This window comes from Haliotis rufescens, unplaced genomic scaffold (genome assembly GCF_023055435.1).
Source record: "Haliotis rufescens isolate VD_foot unplaced genomic scaffold, xgHalRufe1.0.p SCAF_5, whole genome shotgun sequence".
Taxonomy (NCBI): Eukaryota; Metazoa; Mollusca; class Gastropoda; order Lepetellida; family Haliotidae; genus Haliotis; species Haliotis rufescens.
In genome coordinates, this window is record NW_025964223.1 from 14493714 (window position 1) to 14511358 (window position 17645).

At 41.5% G+C, this 17645-nt stretch overlaps 1 protein-coding gene across 1 annotated transcript; it reads left to right on the forward strand.

Moving 5' to 3' along the window:
- Positions 1-8027: 8027 nt before the first annotated feature.
- On the forward strand, positions 8028-17181 carry LOC124138283 (betaine--homocysteine S-methyltransferase 1-like). The gene is made up of 7 exons (XM_046504869.2): positions 8028-8134; positions 9479-9669; positions 10714-10908; positions 11376-11487; positions 12647-12825; positions 13361-13442; positions 16447-17181. The coding sequence occupies exons 1-7, from the start codon at positions 8122-8124 to the stop codon at positions 16731-16733; spliced, it is 1059 nt and encodes a 352-aa protein (XP_046360825.2). The 5' UTR covers positions 8028-8121; the 3' UTR covers positions 16734-17181.
- Positions 17182-17645: the final 464 nt, after the last annotated feature.

Consider the following 17645-nt stretch of genomic DNA (forward strand, 5'->3'; position numbering starts at 1 on the left):
TATAGTAGCCAGTAAATTATGCAGTTTGGACCAGTGTGTGACATGGGTTCAGTCGTACACTGTAATCAAACATGGAAAATGTAACCAACTCGATCTAGATTAAAAGTAGACCCGAGAAGATCCGGCGTAGAATAGGCCTTCAGCAACCCATGCTTGCCGTAAAAGGCGACTATGCTTGTCGTAAGAGGCTACTAACGGGATTGGGTGGTCAGGCTCGCTGACTTGGTTGATGCATGTCATCGGATCCCAATTGCTTGGATCGATGCTTATTATGTCATTCACTGGATTGTCTGGTCCAGACTCGATTATTTACAGACCCTCGTCATATAGCTGGAATATTGCTGAGTGCGACGTTAAACTACAAACAAACACGTTCGCGATAATGTCCATTAACAGCAATGAATAACAAACATGTATCAGAAGTACTCGTATAATCTATGACGTGGGCGATACAACCAGGTACGCCACATTATGTAAATGTTGAGAACATGCCAGATGCCAGTTGGGAGAGAGGTCATTGTCGACATATATTAATACTTATACGACATATAATCGTAATTAGTGTTTTGTAATGTCCAAATTCAGTAATTATGTTTAATTCTACAATATTATATTATTTGGATGACTGGTAGGTTGAGCAGAGGGGAATCTCATGAATGACAATCTCGGGCTTGTATTAAAGTCAAAAAGGCATATTGAATAACACACATTGGGCACTAACCCTAACTTCAAACTGTCGACGCAGAGAAAATCATCAGCCTCGACTATCCGACAACAAACAGTTTCACCATACAGATTAAAAAAACATCAATACATGCCGTGATCACAATTTGCAAAAGCAGGTGATATGGGTTTAACGCCGCTTTTAACAGTACATGTATTCCAGTTATATCGCGGCGTGTCAGCCTAATGTGGGAGGAAAGCCGGATGTGATGCAGGTCCTAGACGCTTACCACTTCGGTGAAACCCACGAACACTGTTATGGTGCTGACAAACCTAGAAACATATTCGGGGCGAACCGGGATTCTGGCGTGCCCAAGGGACGCAACTCTACACAGCGAATCGCGGCGCCTTGGACGACTGTCTATATAACAAGCGTTTGTTCATGATTCGCTAAGTGCCCTACCTGAAAAGGATGAAATAAAGCAGCGTTAAGTTCACGTCATCTGTTCGGTAATAATGAATGCGTTACCTTTGCCGTACACTTTATATATGTTTACTAAGCTTTTGGTTGCTTAGTTACAAATGTGTGTAGCACTGAATAACTAATTACGCTTCTTTGTTTTGCAACTTTGCAATGGCAATAATTGTGTGCTGCGTGCCCGATTAGCAATTAACACTTTTTGTTTTGCTCAACCTTCGATTCCCCAGCCCAAGTTCGACCAACAAAAGAGTCAACTGAGCGCCACCTCTCGCATCAGAGTGACGTGGTTTTGCCTATTCTGGATTCTGTTTCTGTCCTAGAATAAATAACGGTAAATTAAAGTCACGAAAGCCGCAAAGCCTGTGGAATAAAGCATTTTTTTTCTGTAAAGACTGGTTAAAGAGTAGATCGAACGTAAGAAAGAGTCTGCTAAAAAGTAAATATGTGAAATGTGAAACGGTGAATTTGTTTTAATCTAAGTATCTCCTACGTAGTACTTAGTATCTCCTACGTACGTACTATCTCCTGGGAGATAGTAAGTCCTACGTAGGAGATAGTGATTCTAAGCCATACTAAGTCCTACGTAGGCGATACTAAATCCTACGTAGGAGACAGTAAGTCCTACGTAGAAGATATTAAGTCCTACGTAGGCGATACTAAGTCCTACATAGGCGGTACTACATCCTACGTAGGAGATAGTAAGGCCTACGTAGAAGATTCTAAGTCCTACGTAGACGATACTAAGTCCTACGTAGGAGATACCTAGACAAAAAAAGAGACCAAAAAAAATTAACCGTGGCCCCACTACGCTTCCGTAACTTTACGCAAACAGAAACTCAATAATTACCAACTAAAGGGGCAGCAGCGCTTGAAAGGCACATGCAGTAACAGACAGAGACATATACAGAAGTTAATAATGAAGGTACAATATTCACTGATAAGCTGCATGTATCAGTAAAGTGGACATCGGCTTATGGTTCGATGTTCAGCGTTGAAAACCTATAATGTTTGATGGTTGATTGATTGAGTATGGTTTTACGCCGCTTTTTGCAATATTCCAGCAATATCACGGCGAGGGACACCAGAAATGGGCTTCACACATTGCAGGGAATCGAATCGAACCCGGGTCTTCGGCGTGACGAGTGAACGCTTTAACCACTAGGCTACTCCATGCCCCTATAATTTATCTTAGATCAAATATAAGCCACAAAACCCTTTAATAAAATGTATCTGCAGAAAGTATTTTAATGTACGATTCCGACTATTTTATGACCATGCATCTGCTTATGAATCACTTTCAAATATTGATGATATCAGGAGTTCGCGATATGGTGAGTGTATCCTGCCCCACCGGTGACACTCGTCACAAACACATGCACAGGCAAGTCAATTGTTCACCTGACAAAACCCAGGAACATACGGTACAATGTGTCAAATTTGGAAATGTCCTCCGCATGTCTACCGTGAATTGGATTCGAAAAAGGTATTGGAAATAAATTATTCCAACGATTTTTCAAGTGCAAACAATAATGTATCGCAAACAGATTTGGCCCGTACTCATATATATTTTTAGCCAACGACGAACAATAAATAAATCAATATGCATTATATTTTGTCAGAGAAATAACCAGGAATGATCAGGAGTATTGGTTTGTCTTGGACTATAGTGTAAACAATTCAAAGGTCACCTTTGGATGGAACAATGATGTGAAGTTTCAACTTCTTTGATACAGCGGTTGCACACAGCATCCCCTTTTCGAGTGTTAAAAGACATTTTTACTTATTTTACTATAACTTATATCGCCATGTCATGATTTGAAGTAAAATAATGTTTATTTGATTTTATTTGATTGAAAAGAATAGGATTGAAACCGACGCAAGCCGTGGCACATAAGATGACGTAATTCTCAATCAGGTGTTCTTAGACCGCCTCCGTGGTCTAGTGGTAGAGCGTCCGCCCGGAGAGCGGAAGGTCCGCGTCATACCAAAAGACGTTAAAAGATGGTACTTGTTGTTACCCTGTCTGGCGCTCGGCATTAAGGGGCTAAAACAAGGACTGGTCGGCTCGGAGTCAGTATACTGTGTCTGAGTGGGGTATTCATGTTAAACTGCGGCATGGTATCTCAGTGAGCTAGCACTATAAATCGGCATCAGTCCGGACTAGTACAAGAAGCCACACACACACACACACGAACATGCACGTCGCTATATAAGTGCAATAATCTTGGACGCGACGTTAAACCCCGTTTCACCTCACCTCAGGTGTTCTTAACATGTAGTTATGATATACACGCATGAATTGTTAAAACACAAATATACATATGTTGAAAAAACGCTATTGCTATATCGTTTTCTACCTTTGTAAGTTAAAGGATCCGCTAGAATTGCAAAAGGGGAGTCACATACTTTTTATGTTACTCCTCCTGTCAAAAACAAACTTTATCACTTGTTAAGATCACACTTCTTCTCGACTTTAGAATTAGGTGAATATACAAGGCACATGAGATATCACCTGAGTTACATCCGTCTTGATTGCTCACGGCGTGAAGAGACATTTTGCTGGGTGATCATAAATTGAAGTAATTCGTAAATAAAGATTTTGAGCGTTACTGCTGTTATGTTTGCACAAACAGTAGAAGGAACACTTTATTTATGCCCATGTATAGAATGTTAACAATGCCCCTGTTTGGGCATATATCAATATTCATACGCAACCGGAATTGCAATCGGTTTCGGGTTTTGATCTGTTAAACGAACAAAACGGGTTCTTAATTTGTTTTTTTATTTATTGGATTTTGCAGCCAACGTCAATAATATCGAGTAAAACTACCTCTGTTGGCCCAACATGCACGAATTCTTCGAGGCATGCTTCTGGTGAATTGACCAGCATCAGTTTGACTCGTGTTCTACCACTCATCAGTGAGAGCAACACCGAGTTCATTGCGAGTGGTGTCTGGATTTTGACGTTGACGTACTCGTCTGTCATTGACGTCCTAGACGTATTCATTTGGGGAGTTTTAAAGATAAGAACTGAGTGCTGGCCATGCTATACCATGGAGGAATTGGGTCACAATCCTGGCACGATGAGAACGTGCATCATCATCTTGAGGGATGAAACGTTGCCCAACACGTTGTGCAAATGGCACCAGGAGTGGTGCAATGATGTTGTCCCGATAGTATTGACCTGTGACTCTGCCATGGACAATATGGAGTGCAGTTCGGCCAGCCATTTTGATACAACCCATACCATTATGGCCCCACCCCAAAACGATCATGTTGTACGACGTTAACATCCATAACACGCTCATTAGGGCGTTTCTAAACTCGATCCCGTCGGTCATTGAAATCGAAAGTAAACCCTGATTCGTCCGAAAACATGACATGAGCCCAACGTCGATTACCCCAGCGTTGACGTTCCCTACACCACTGACGCCTCTGATTCCAATGACGTGGGATGACGTCGTGCACGCAAATGCCATTTTTTGCAGACGATTTAACGCTGTCTGGGAATGTACTCTTGCACCAGTTGCCTGTTGCACCGGAACTTATCTGTGCGGCATTTTGCAACCGGTTTCTAATTGCCATCACTCGGATTGATCTGCCATAGGCTGGAGTTATTGCCCTTGGGCGTCCAGAGCGGCGTCGACGTGTGGCCACCTGCATGTCGCACGACCAATGTCGCATGATTAATGCTGTGGCGTCCTTAATTATGAGATGCGTTTAATAAAACAGTGTTTGGTTCCAAGAACATAATATGCGTATGCTCACAACCGAGTCTGAGTGACAATGGAAAATCTGGTATACCACCCCATGCACGTGCTTCATGGCTGTAGCAATGCTGCGTTTGGGAGCATAATTTCTTCTTGCCATATAAATCATTTACTTCCATTGCCAGACATTAGTGTATTTTCCGTAGTTTCACATAAAAACAAAAAATCCCCTACTTTTTGTTTTGTTTTGCATGGTATATATATGAAGATTTTTTGTTTGCGTTGTAAAGAAATGCAAATGAATTCGTAATAACATGTATTAAAATGCCAATTAAGTTTCAGTGATACAATTGATACTCTGCTTTCTTTGAACTGTATGTTTTGTTATAAATTAGAAAGTGAATGTATGCCCCGGCTTCTGCATGCCTCTGTCACCCCGCATAACAGGATTGAGTGAGTATGGTTTTACGCCGCTTTTAGCAATATTCCAGCAATATCACGGCGGGGGACACCAGAAATGGGCTTCACACATTGTACCCATGTCGGGAATCGAACCCGGGTCCTCGGCGTGACGAGCGCATGCTTTAACCACTAGGCTACCCGACCGCCCCCCCCCCCCCCCCCCCCCCCCTGCATAACAGGAACATTATATGGACCATACAGTACAGACTTTGGTCCATAATCTGTCAGCTGATCGTTCATACCTTCAATATCCAAGTACAATATGGAATGGGTTTGCATTCGTGAATAATTCTGCCATCTGTGACAAACTATTCATATTATCAATTGAAATGAAAAACAACAGCTGTGCAAACTTTATTTTACTTCTTCCAGGACAATGCAGTCTAGTTTATTATAGATAGTGCGTCGCTCCACCTGCACCAGGACACGGCCTTCTGTAGGAGTGCTGACGTTTTTCCATATAGACTAGCAAAATAATTAATGAGCCCAAGAACAACGTCATTGTTATTTTTTAAAACAAAACCAACACCTTATACCCTAATGCATCTCACACAGATGTATAAATCAAATTAAATAATATACAGGGCATTCTATACACATAATTTTCACTGAACATGAGACGAATCTGTGAAATGAATTTTTTTTTTTATTACTATTAAAATTGCAATATTAAATGCAATTGATTGAGTGTTTCATCACTTTGGTTGATTCTTTCATCATGTTGATTGATTCTTAAATTATGTGGATGGATTGTTTCAGGATGTTGGTTGATTGTTTTTTCATATTGGTTGGCTGTTTCATCACGTTCATTGATTGTTTCATCATGTTGGTTGACTTTTTCTTCTCAGAGATCACTTTGGTTGACCGTTTCATCATGTTAGTTGATTCATTCATTATGTGGATTGATTGTTTCTGTATGTGAATTGATTGTGTCATCACAGTGGCGGATTGTTTCATTGTAATGATTGACTGTCTCATCATGTTGATGGATTGTTTCACCACAGTGATTGATTTGTCGTTGGTTCACTGTTTAATTACAATGATTGATTGTTTCATTGTACTGATTGACTGTCTCATCATGTTGACGGATTGTTTCACCACGGTGATTGATTTGTCGTTGGTTCGCTGTTTCTTTACAATGATTGATTGTTTAATTGTTCTGATTGACTGTCTCATCATGTTGACGGATTGTTTCACCACGTTGGTTCACTGTTTCATCACAGTGATTGATTGTTTCATTGCATTGATTGATCGTCTCATCATGTTGACGGATTGTTTCACCACGGTGATTGATGTGTCGTCGGTTCACTGTTTCTTTACAATGATTGATTGTTTCATTGTACTGATTGACTGTCTCATCATGTTGACGGATTGTTTCACCGCGGCGATTGATGTGTCGTCGGTTCGCTGTTTCTTTACAATGATTGATTGTTTCATTGTACTGATTGAATGCCTCATCATGTTGACGGATTGTTTCACCACGGTGATTGATGTGTCGTCGGTTCACTGTTTCTTTACAATGATTGATTGTTTCATTGTACTGATTGACTGTCTCATCATGTTGACGGATTGTTTCACCGCGGTGATTGATGTGTCGTCGGTTCACTGTTTCTTTACAATGATTGATTGTTTCATTGTACTGATTGACTGTCTCATCATGTTGACGGATTGTTTCACCACGGTGAGTGTGACCTCAACTGTCAGGACACCACGTTCTATTTGGATCATCCGTGTTCCAATACCGCGAGTGCCAATGCTAATTACTTGCCTGTCCTTGACATATAGCGTTAGCGCAGATGGCAAAAAAAACAACAAGTGAACATAAAACAGGTATGGAAAGCTGTTGGGACATTGAGAGTGTTTTCGCATAGTAATTACATCTATCATATATCAGTCATAACATTTATAAATGCTACCCATTAGGGAGCATTCAACATTGTTATTCCGAATATATATTTACGATGGAGAAACATACGAAGGTTCCCGTCACACCAACATACGTTTAAAGGCTGTATATGTTGTAACCCTGTCTGGCGCTCGGCATAAAGGATATAAAACAAGCACTGGTCGGCTCGGAGTCACAATAATATGCTTGAGTTGGGTACAAACAAATAAACACACACGCACGCACGCACGCACGCACGCACGCAGGCGCACACCTATCTAAACTTACTGCGAACGTACAGAAAGAACATGCTAAAGAAAAGATATATATGAGGCTTTCTTCAACTGAAAAGTTTTATCTAAAGCCAATATTACACACTGGTCGGCTCGGCGTCAGTATAATGTTTCCGAGTTGGGTTTTCACGTTGTTCTAAAAAAACAACAAAGCTCCGACAAGTACAAACAAACAAAACAAACAAACAAACAAACAAACAAACGACTATTAGTTGTGCCAGGAACCTACATTTGTGACCGTTGGTTCGACTCCTAAGTATCCTCAAAGTGGTCAACGTCTCAGACCTGAATCACTTCGGGCTTTCCTCCCAAGTTGACACGCCATGCTATAACTGAAACACTGTTCAAAACGGCATTACATCCAGTCACTCACACACTCTAAGTACCTGTACGTTCCCCATTAAATGGAAATACCAATACATAAAGTAAAACTTTTTATTCATTGTAACTAGCCGTAGATTAAGGATTCTCGATAACCTACCAACCAACACCCCCAAAGGTTGGTGGAGAATATGGCCTCACGGGACTACCATAGTTGATAATGAGCGTTCTGGTATATAAAGACACCAGTGCACTAAAACGTTATCAGTTGCATAACCGGCAGACCAACACCACATAGGACGCACAATGCCCAAGAAAGGTAAGTCTGTGATTTAACAGGGTGATACTATCCCTGAAGACTATTAGAAAACTTTATTTCGAACAATTTTTCGTAGTTGTGTATTTGGGGCGGTGACAAGAGCAAAGTCCTATTGTTGCCAATGTGACTCACCCACATTTTGCTCCCTGTTGCCTGATTATAGAGTTTCGGAATTTCAAGTATTTGCGTGTTCTTTTATCTGGAAAGATCAAGAGGATTTTAGTACACTTTACGTATTTTTCTATTTGCATGCAAATGGAGATTTCTAACGGTAAATATATTTAAATATATATTTTAGATACACTGATTTATTTCATTTGTTATCGGATAAATGAACAAGTATACCTATGTATGTAAACATTATCAACTAATATCAACAACGCGTTTCCCATCACCTTATCCGTGCTCACGGGTTTCACAAAAGTGGTAAACGTTGAAGACTTGCATCTCCTTGGGCATTCCTCCTACACCAAGCTGACACGCCGTGATATAACTGGCATAGAGTCCAAAGCGGCGTTTAACCCACTTCACATACTCCCTCACTGCTACGGTGCATGTTCCCATATGCAATGTGAGGTGAAATGGGGTTTAACGTCGCGTCCAAGGTTATTGCACTTATATAGCGACGTGCATGTACGGGTGTGTATTTGTGTGGCTGCTTGTACTAGTCCGGACTGATGCCGATTTATAGCGCTAGCTCACTGAGATACCATGCCGCAGTTTAACATGAATACCCCACTCAGACACAGTATACTGACTCCGAGCCGACCAGTCCTTGTTTTAGCCCCTTAATGCCGAGCGCCAGACAGGGTAACAACAAGTACCATCTTAAAACGTCTTTTAACAGTATAACAGTACAGTACAGTGAAAATTAGCAGTTGGGATTAGCAGCTTGCAATTAATGTCAGCTGAGTGAATCTAGTCACATACATACTATGGCAACCGGGTTCCTACAGACATATGTTGTCAAGGATAGATCACTATGACAATATAATAATTTGTTTTTTAAAGTAGAAGCGTATTATTTCGACTATTTGGACTACACCAGTCAAACCAGATCCTAAAATACAGATGAGTGTATGTCAGTAAGTGTTCAGAATATTCAAATATGAAATCAATCGTTTGCAAAAGTTATGCAAATGTGATGACTTATGGCAGGGATTAGGGTCAGAACGTCCAGGACTCAGATCAGTGTAGTCACAAATACCCGTAAAGAAATACAAGAGGCCGTCTTGACGAAAATATTGAACCAATAAAGCCGTGGTAAGAATTGGTTTTCGTTTACCTATCAATGTATTAAGCCCAAACAGATACATTAAAACGCACTACCAATATATATTACAGGTCTTCTAGAGCGCCTACAGAATGGCGGCAATGTCATCATGGCTGAAGGCTTCGTGTTTGAGTTTGAGAGAAGGGGCTATCTACGCGCAGGCCCGTTTGTTCCAGAGGTGGTTCTGGATTATCCACACCTTGTCAGAAGTCTGAGTGAGGAGTTTGTCCACGCTGGAAGTGAAGTCGTCCTGGCGTTTACTGTGAGTTATGCAACATACGTGTCACTCAAGCGGTTTGACACATACGCCTTTGCTTATGTATATAATAGTTAAGAAACAAAGTTTGATCTACCCCCATGTGTACGGTATTATAGTAATATAGGGCGATATTACCAAGGAAACGTTGTATCACAGGGGAGGTAATTTGAACAGCGTCATGACGTCAGCCCATTGTAACGAAACTCGAAAAGTGTACTTTATCGTAGGATAAAGTACAATCGGAGCCTTTGATCTCTTTGTGAAGCATCTGAGACTTCTTGATTATGTATTGTATGTCATGATAGATAGTATCAAATATAAGAACGGGGCTCAGCCTCTTCACTTCCAGGGTGGGTACGGGTGGCCCAGTCGTCTAAGGCGCCGCGATTCGCTTAGGCGCCGCGATTCGCTGTGCAGAGTTGCGTCCGTTGGGCACGCCAGAAACCTATGATTGTGGGTTCGAATCCCGGTTCGCTCCGATTATGTTTCTAGGTTTGTCAGCACCATACCCGTTCCCGTGGGTTTCAACGAAATGGTAAACGTCTAAGACCTGCATCACTTCGGGCTTTCCTCCCACATTAAGCTGACACGCCGTGATATAACTGGAATACTGTTAAAAGCGGCGTTAAACCCAACTCGATCACTCACTCACTCTTCACTTCCAGAATAACGGATTCCAGACGAAGGGTTAATTCCCCATACACTTGTCCTGTCTCTGTAGAGCAGCCTCCATTTTAGCCATCCTGTACCCAGTTGTGTGCCTCCCCAGTGTCAGTTCATCATATATCCGAGGGATTCGAGTTGGAAAAGGCCGCTAGCACCCACTGGTCGTAGACGCGACTAAATTGGATTTGGTAGTCCAGCGCTGTGGTTTGGCCGATCTCGTGTCTTCTTCGTACCTTAACTGTTCGCCAAGACTCGATTATTTCAAGGCCGTCGTGTAATAGCTGGATTTCTGACTCGGCTGTTCAACAACAAACATATAATGCCATTAATATTCGATTGATGTCTTTTCATTAGGGTAAAATATATTCCTGTTGACCCCAGTATTATGGCCACCGGGAGAAGCTGAGGCTGATCGGGAAGGAACATCTTCTGGAGACACTCAACAAGGATGCTCTGAAGATTGCGAAGGAAGTGGCTGACGAGTCCGGGACGCTGATGGCGGGGAACATCTGCAACACTACTGTCTACAGGAGCAACAGCCCGGAGCACATAAAACAGGCTGAGGCCATATTCAAGGTACTGAAGTCAAATATAAAAGTGTCCAAACCATTTACATCATAAGAAAACTCTACAGTCCATCCTACTATTGCACCTTTATCATCGGCATGTGTTTATGAATCGCTATCACTTGATGGTACCAGGCAGGTGTTGGCAAAATGGTGAGCGCATCCTTCCCAAACGATGGCACTCATACATACGCAAAGCATCCACTGAACAGAAATAAAAATATCAAAATGGATACAATAGTTCCATATCGACCTCCACTGGCCAATAGAGACTCCTCTGTAAATCTTTGTATCATTGGTCTCAATGTGGCGAGATATTGCCTGTCGGGAGCAACCACGCAAGACAGTTTCGTTAGTTATCTCTTACGAATGGTTTTCGGTTTAATGTCCAAAGACATTTACATCACAAGACATTTCTCACATTTAGACGAGTCTAAATCGATAATGGTTGATTTGATGGAGATTTTAACTTTACAGGAACAAATTGAGTGGGCGGTTGAATACGATGCGGATTTTATTTTGGCTGAGACATTCCCAGAAATTGGTGAGGCTCTCCTTGCCCTTGAAAGTATCAAGAAATATGGAAAAGGTAACACAAATATGTATAAGTACTATATTCTCGATTTGACATCATACAGTATATGTACTCGATTATATTAAGGCCGTTGTGTACTTGTACTTTACTCCTGAAATAACTACGGCTTCGGCCCTGTCCCACGCTGTAGCACATGTAGCTCATGTGTCTCCTTTGGCAAATGACTTTGTTCGAAATTTGCCTCTGAATGAGTACCCGGTAAGATGAGATGGTAATGTGATTGATAAACTTCTAGCGCTTCACAGGCTGCTTCGAATGTATACTCCTCAGGGAGATGAGAATGATATCGAGTGCTCTCTGATCCACTGATCGGGGTAATAATGACAGCCCAAGCAATTACAACATGAATTCTTTAAATTTTGTTTCTGACATACGACATGTATGTTTCTCGTATAAGTGCGAGATTTCCCACAACTGAAAAACTCATACAAATCTTTAGGGTTTAGCCTCTCAATCAACGCTATTATTAACTCTCTACTCCGATACGTGATATGAATGCATACGAAAATGGTGCCATGTATTTAAGTGGTAAAATATGGAAGTCGTAAAAGATAGAAGTCGTATAAGATAGAAGTCGTAAAATATGGAAGTCGTAAAAGATAGAAGTCGTAAAAGATAGAAGACGTAAACGAAAGAAGTCGTAAAAGATAGAAGTCGTAAAAGATAGAAGTCGTAAAAGAAAGAAGTCGTAAAAGATCGAAGTCGTAAAAGATAGAAGACGTAAAAGAAAGAAGTCGTAAAAGATAGAAGTCGTAAAAGATAGAAGTCGTAAAATATAGAAGACGTAAAAGAAAGAAGTCGTAAAAGATAGAAGTCGTAAAAGAGAGAAGTCGTAAAATATGGAAGTCGTAAAAGGTATAAAGGATACCAAGTACAGAGGTTGTCCACACTGTTCCGTCTGCCTTAACGATATACACATGTGTGGCTATATCATTGAATTAGACTTTTCCTTGTTGAATAACAAAATCTTTAGCTGTGACAAGTGAAAACTACCAGGTGTTGGTGATCAACATATACTTCAAACATACATTCCAAGGTTAAGACGTCTGCCTTCAGGTTGTGAACTTATATTTTCAATCTTTGTCGGGGGTACATCAACATCGGTACACGTGAATATGTCAGCATGACTCCTAATTCTGTGATTGCTCCAAAGGTAGACCAGCCGTTATCAACATCAGCGCCATTGCTGGAAACAAAACTCTCGACGGTGTCCCCTTCACGGATGCCTGTCGCCAGCTGGAAGAGGCCGGGGCCGCCGCTGTCGGCCTCAACTGTTTCAGGGGCCCCGCCACGATGTTACCCCTGCTCCGAGACATTCGCCGTGTATGCAAGGTGGGTCATATTGAGGTGGGTCATATTGTGAAGTGTGAATGGCCAAGGGCGCCATGTCCAAGTCTGCATACCTTGCAAAAGGAAAGCTGCGTTACGTGTGTATTCCAGTACTAACGTTTCCAGAAACCCCAAATGTGGCTAATCTTTGTTGAATAACTTGGTTGATGCATGTCACCATTTCCCAATTGCGCAGATCGATGCTCATGATATCAATCACAGGATTGTCTGATCCAGACTCGATTATTTATACAAACCGCCGTCGAATAGTTGAAATATTGCTGGGTGCGGCGTTCAACAAACACACAAACAAACAAACAAACAAACAAGCAAGCAAAAAACAAACAAACGAATGAATGACCATTTGTTTTGTTTGCTGGTATATAACTTCATATGATCGATAGATTAACTAGATATGTACACGACAGGATGATTAGCGACAAAAAAATACACACATACCAGTAGTCATCTTTAATACACATATTATTATGTAATGTTCAAAAATGGAAAAGATTTTCATCCGAGCTTATGTTTCCAGGGCCCTATCGCAGCGTTGCCTGTTCCCTACAGAACCTCTAGGGACTTCCCAACAATGCTTTCCCTGATTGACCCCTTCACAGGCAAGTATCAGATGTATCTGCATCCACAGGAACTCGATGATAGCGTGTATAACATAATATATTCGTATAGAAAAATTATATGTATATAGAAGGGTGTGATTTTTCTCTCTATACGAATATATTCTGTTATACACGCAGTCATCGAGTTCCTGTGTCTGCATCCGTTATCCACATGCACCAGGTCAAGCATGACGACCCCCGTAAAGAGCAGGGTTAGAACTGATTCTTCAGCAATCCATGCTTGTCGTAAAGGGCGAGGAATGGGTGGTCAGATTTTGTTGATCTGGTTATTACTATTTATAGACGGCCGTAATATAACTGGATATTGCTGCGTACGGAATTAAACAAACAACAAACAAACAAGCTGGAAGGGCTTCTCCAACCGAAGATTGTAATTCTCATCTACTCTATACCTTGTTTCAATTTGTTTTCGCTCTGTTGAGTGTTTCTGTAAGGCTTGGGGGCTGAGGGGGAGCCTAGTGGTTGAAGCGTTAACTCATCCCACAGAAGGCCCGGATTCGAATCCCCACATGGGTATCATGTGTGAAGCCTATTTCTGGTGTCCCCAGTCGTACAATTACTGGAATACTGGTAAACACGGCGTAACACAACGCTCACTCACTCACGCACGCACCCACCCACTCACTGTAGTGCTATTTTCTCACCATTTGCTTTGCACAAAAGCTTTTCTGAATGATATGATACCATAGCTTGTTATTTGTTTAGTGATAGAATTATATGTGTATCGGAATTATGTTCAATATGGTCTTTGAGATAAATGGTCAACATCTCCTCACCGAAAAACACTCCTGCTTCGATAATGCTTGGAATGTGTATAATCAATCGAACAGTCGGAGCTGTTATTATGACCAATTGTCCTCTTAAGTCTGCAGTTATTAGTATGATGATATCACTTCTTTTCATCACCTGAACATGTCATACGATTACTTGTATTGAAACGATTACTTAGAACGAAGTACCGATAAGAATTTATGGATGAACAACTTGTAACACCGTTATCAAACAAGTCATCACTTGCTTGACAACGGTGTAAGAACCTACACCGAAACGTCGCTCTTATTTGTAATAAAGTTGTTCATTCATAAATTCTTGTCTTGACTTAGTACTCCAACTTCTAAATGCATATCAATGAAGTTACTTAGAACCAACGGTTAGATTCAAGTTTCTGAATTATATATCGTCCTATTCGCTCATTTGTTTGTATCATACTACTCTAAACAAGATAACTTTGATCCAGAGGATTGACAGGGCACGTGTAGCATACCTCCTATTGTTGCAATTATCTCTACTGTCATAAAGCGACCATGTGTAACCCAGATGTTTTAACAACAACGATTTCCTGAAACATTTGTTATTGTTTCAAAGGAACAAGAGGCATTAAGTTGACATAATCATAGTGGTATACATGATAAATTTCAGCATCTTAAATGAATGCAATGGCATAAAATTTATTTTTGGCACATCATACGTCAGCAACATGTATTGCATTGTCTAGAATTTACGAACAATTATGGCAGTTAAACAATGGATGGATGGAATGGCATACAAATACTGTGTATATCAACTTCGGTAAAGTGTTTAATATATTTTCATCGACCCGTGAAGATCCGGGGTAGAATAGGCCTTCAGCAACCGATTCTTGACGTAAAAGGCGACTATGCTTGTCGTAAGAGGCAACTAACGAGATCGGGTGGACAGGCTCGCTGACTTGGTTGATGCATGTCATTGATCCCAGTTGCGTGGATCGATGCCCATGATGTCAATCACTTGGTTGTCTGGACTAGACTGGATTATTTACAGACCGCCGTCATATAGCTGGGATATTGCTGAGTGCGGCGTTAAACAACAAACTCACTCACCTCTTCGGGAACTGTCGCGGTGGTGACCTTTACCCTCGCGTGATCCTGACTCCAGGTGTTGGGTGTAGTGTGGTGATGGACGCTGTCGTACACGGAAACTTGGTCAACGCTTCCCGCTGTTCCCCATGACAGACCTTGTTTCCCTTCATTGTCAGCGGCAAACATTTTTAGTGTAATAATTTACAGTTAGGTTTGTTCAACTAAAAATTTACTGATGCTTATTTTTGTATTTCATGTAACACATACCACTATATCTGTGTGAGACAAACGTCCCTCCAGAGCTTACTCCTCCCCATGCTCCCATGTGCATTTCTATAACAAGTATGGCGCCGTGCAATGTGGGCAGTGCATGGATTAGAACCATAATTATCTACCACTAACAGTTCCTGAGGTAACTACCAATTTATTCCACAAGCGATAGATCTAAAGCACCACAACCCGGTATGTAGAGTAGCACCCCTTCGCTGTCCCACAATATACCGGTCGTGAGTGAGCGAGAGTGGGTGGGTGGGTGAGTGAGTGAGTGGGTGAGTGAGTGAGTGAGTGCGTGGGTGGGTAGGGTGGGTGGGTGGGTGAGTGAGTGAGTGAGTGGGTGGGTGGGTAGGGTGGGTGGGTGGGTGAGTGAGTGAGTGAGTGCGTGGGTGGGTAGGGTGGGTGGGTGGGTGGGTGAGTGAGTGAGTGAGTGGGTGGGTGGGTGGGTGGGTGGGTGAGTGAGTGAGTGAGTGCTTATGCCGCTTTGAAAAGTATTTCAGTTATTCCACGGCGTGTCAGTTTTTGGTGTGGAGGGAAACCCAAATGTGATTCATTTCTTCCACGTTTACCACTTTGGTGAAACCCAGAGCACGTGTATGGTGCAAAATACATAAACAGGATTCCAACCCTCAATCATAAGTTTATAACCAGTGTAAAAAACGTAGCTCTGCACACTCTCTTTGGGACTTTGGTTTTTGACTTGCCTGTTCTCGTGATTTGGGACGTTCTTCAAACATTATGCTAACGTGCCTGATATGGTTGAAACACTGTTGAAATCGGCCTTACATTTTATACTTTTCCTCCTTATGATACTGAAACTTTATAAATTATTTTTTAATATTCCATTTCATATTATTTATATTCTAAAACAGGTAAGCGGGCGTTCCCCGACGTTTCCTCCCAACTCTGTGGTGTGGCAGAAATAACGGCGTTTGCGAAGGAATGCAAGGAAATTGGTGTTCAGGTCATCGGTGTCTGCTGCGGCAACACTCCTGCCATGACCAGAGCCGTCGCCGAAGTGTACGGCCGTACTCCCCCCGCCTCCAAGTTCTCCCCATTCATGGAGAAGCACTTTATCTTCGGGAAGGACAAGTCGGACTACTTCTCTGATGATTACTATCTGTCCAATCTGAGTGCTGCGGTCAGCAAAGCTCCATGAACATTTTTTAAAATTCAAACTTAATTATCATGTTTAACGTTTGTATCAAACAGGCTGAGATGAAATAAATAGGTTGGTATTATACTAATAAAAAGTCGTCCTGTTGAATGCACAATTCTGTTCTTTAAAGTGTTGTTCATATATGTAAAAACTGACATCCCCCATGCTTGATAAAAGAGTCGAGCTGTAGGTATTTGATATGTAATATGTAAGTATTTAAACTATTTGTCTCTTTAATCTATATCTGTGCTATGATCCAGTTATGACCAGTAACTGTTTGACAAAGGGTCTCCATTATTCACGCGACACCTTCATAAATATGCAGTATGTGTACATCGCTCCTGTCTAAGTCCAAGCAAATTTACCGGCATGCCATGCACCACAACGTCTTGCCACTTGTGTACGTTGTAATGCATACTGTGGTTAGTGAATAAAGAAGTCAATGTCGCAGGTGTATTCATATCCGGATCTCTGTAACAGTAAAAAACACTCCAAACCAGATGGAAGCGCCTGTATCACAGTGTGACCTCAACTGTCAGGACACCACGTTCTATTTGGATCATCCGTGTTCCAATACCGTGAATGCCAATGCTAATTACTGGTCTGTCCGTGACATTTTGCGTAAGTGCAGATGAAAAAACCCCAACACCAACAAAACATAAAACAGGTATGGAAAGCTGCTGGGACATTGAGATTGTTTTTGCAAAGTAATTACATGTATCATACATCAGTTATAACTATTGTATGTACCGCCCATTCGGGAGCATTCAACAATTTTTATTCCTGGTATCTATTTACGATAGGGAAACACACGATACGTTTAAAGTGATTGAGTGAGTTGGGTTTAACGCCGCTTTTAACAGTATTCCAGTTATATCACGGCGTGTCAGCTTAATGTGGGAGGAAAGCCCG

Coding starts and splice junctions, on each gene's coding strand:
- LOC124138283 (XM_046504869.2), top strand. Junction 11,488..12,646: donor TATCAAGAAATATGGAAAAG/GTAACACAAATA, acceptor ATTGCTCCAAAG/GTAGACCAGCCGTTATCAAC. Junction 12,826..13,360: donor ACATTCGCCGTGTATGCAAG/GTGGGTCATATT, acceptor TTATGTTTCCAG/GGCCCTATCGCAGCGTTGCC.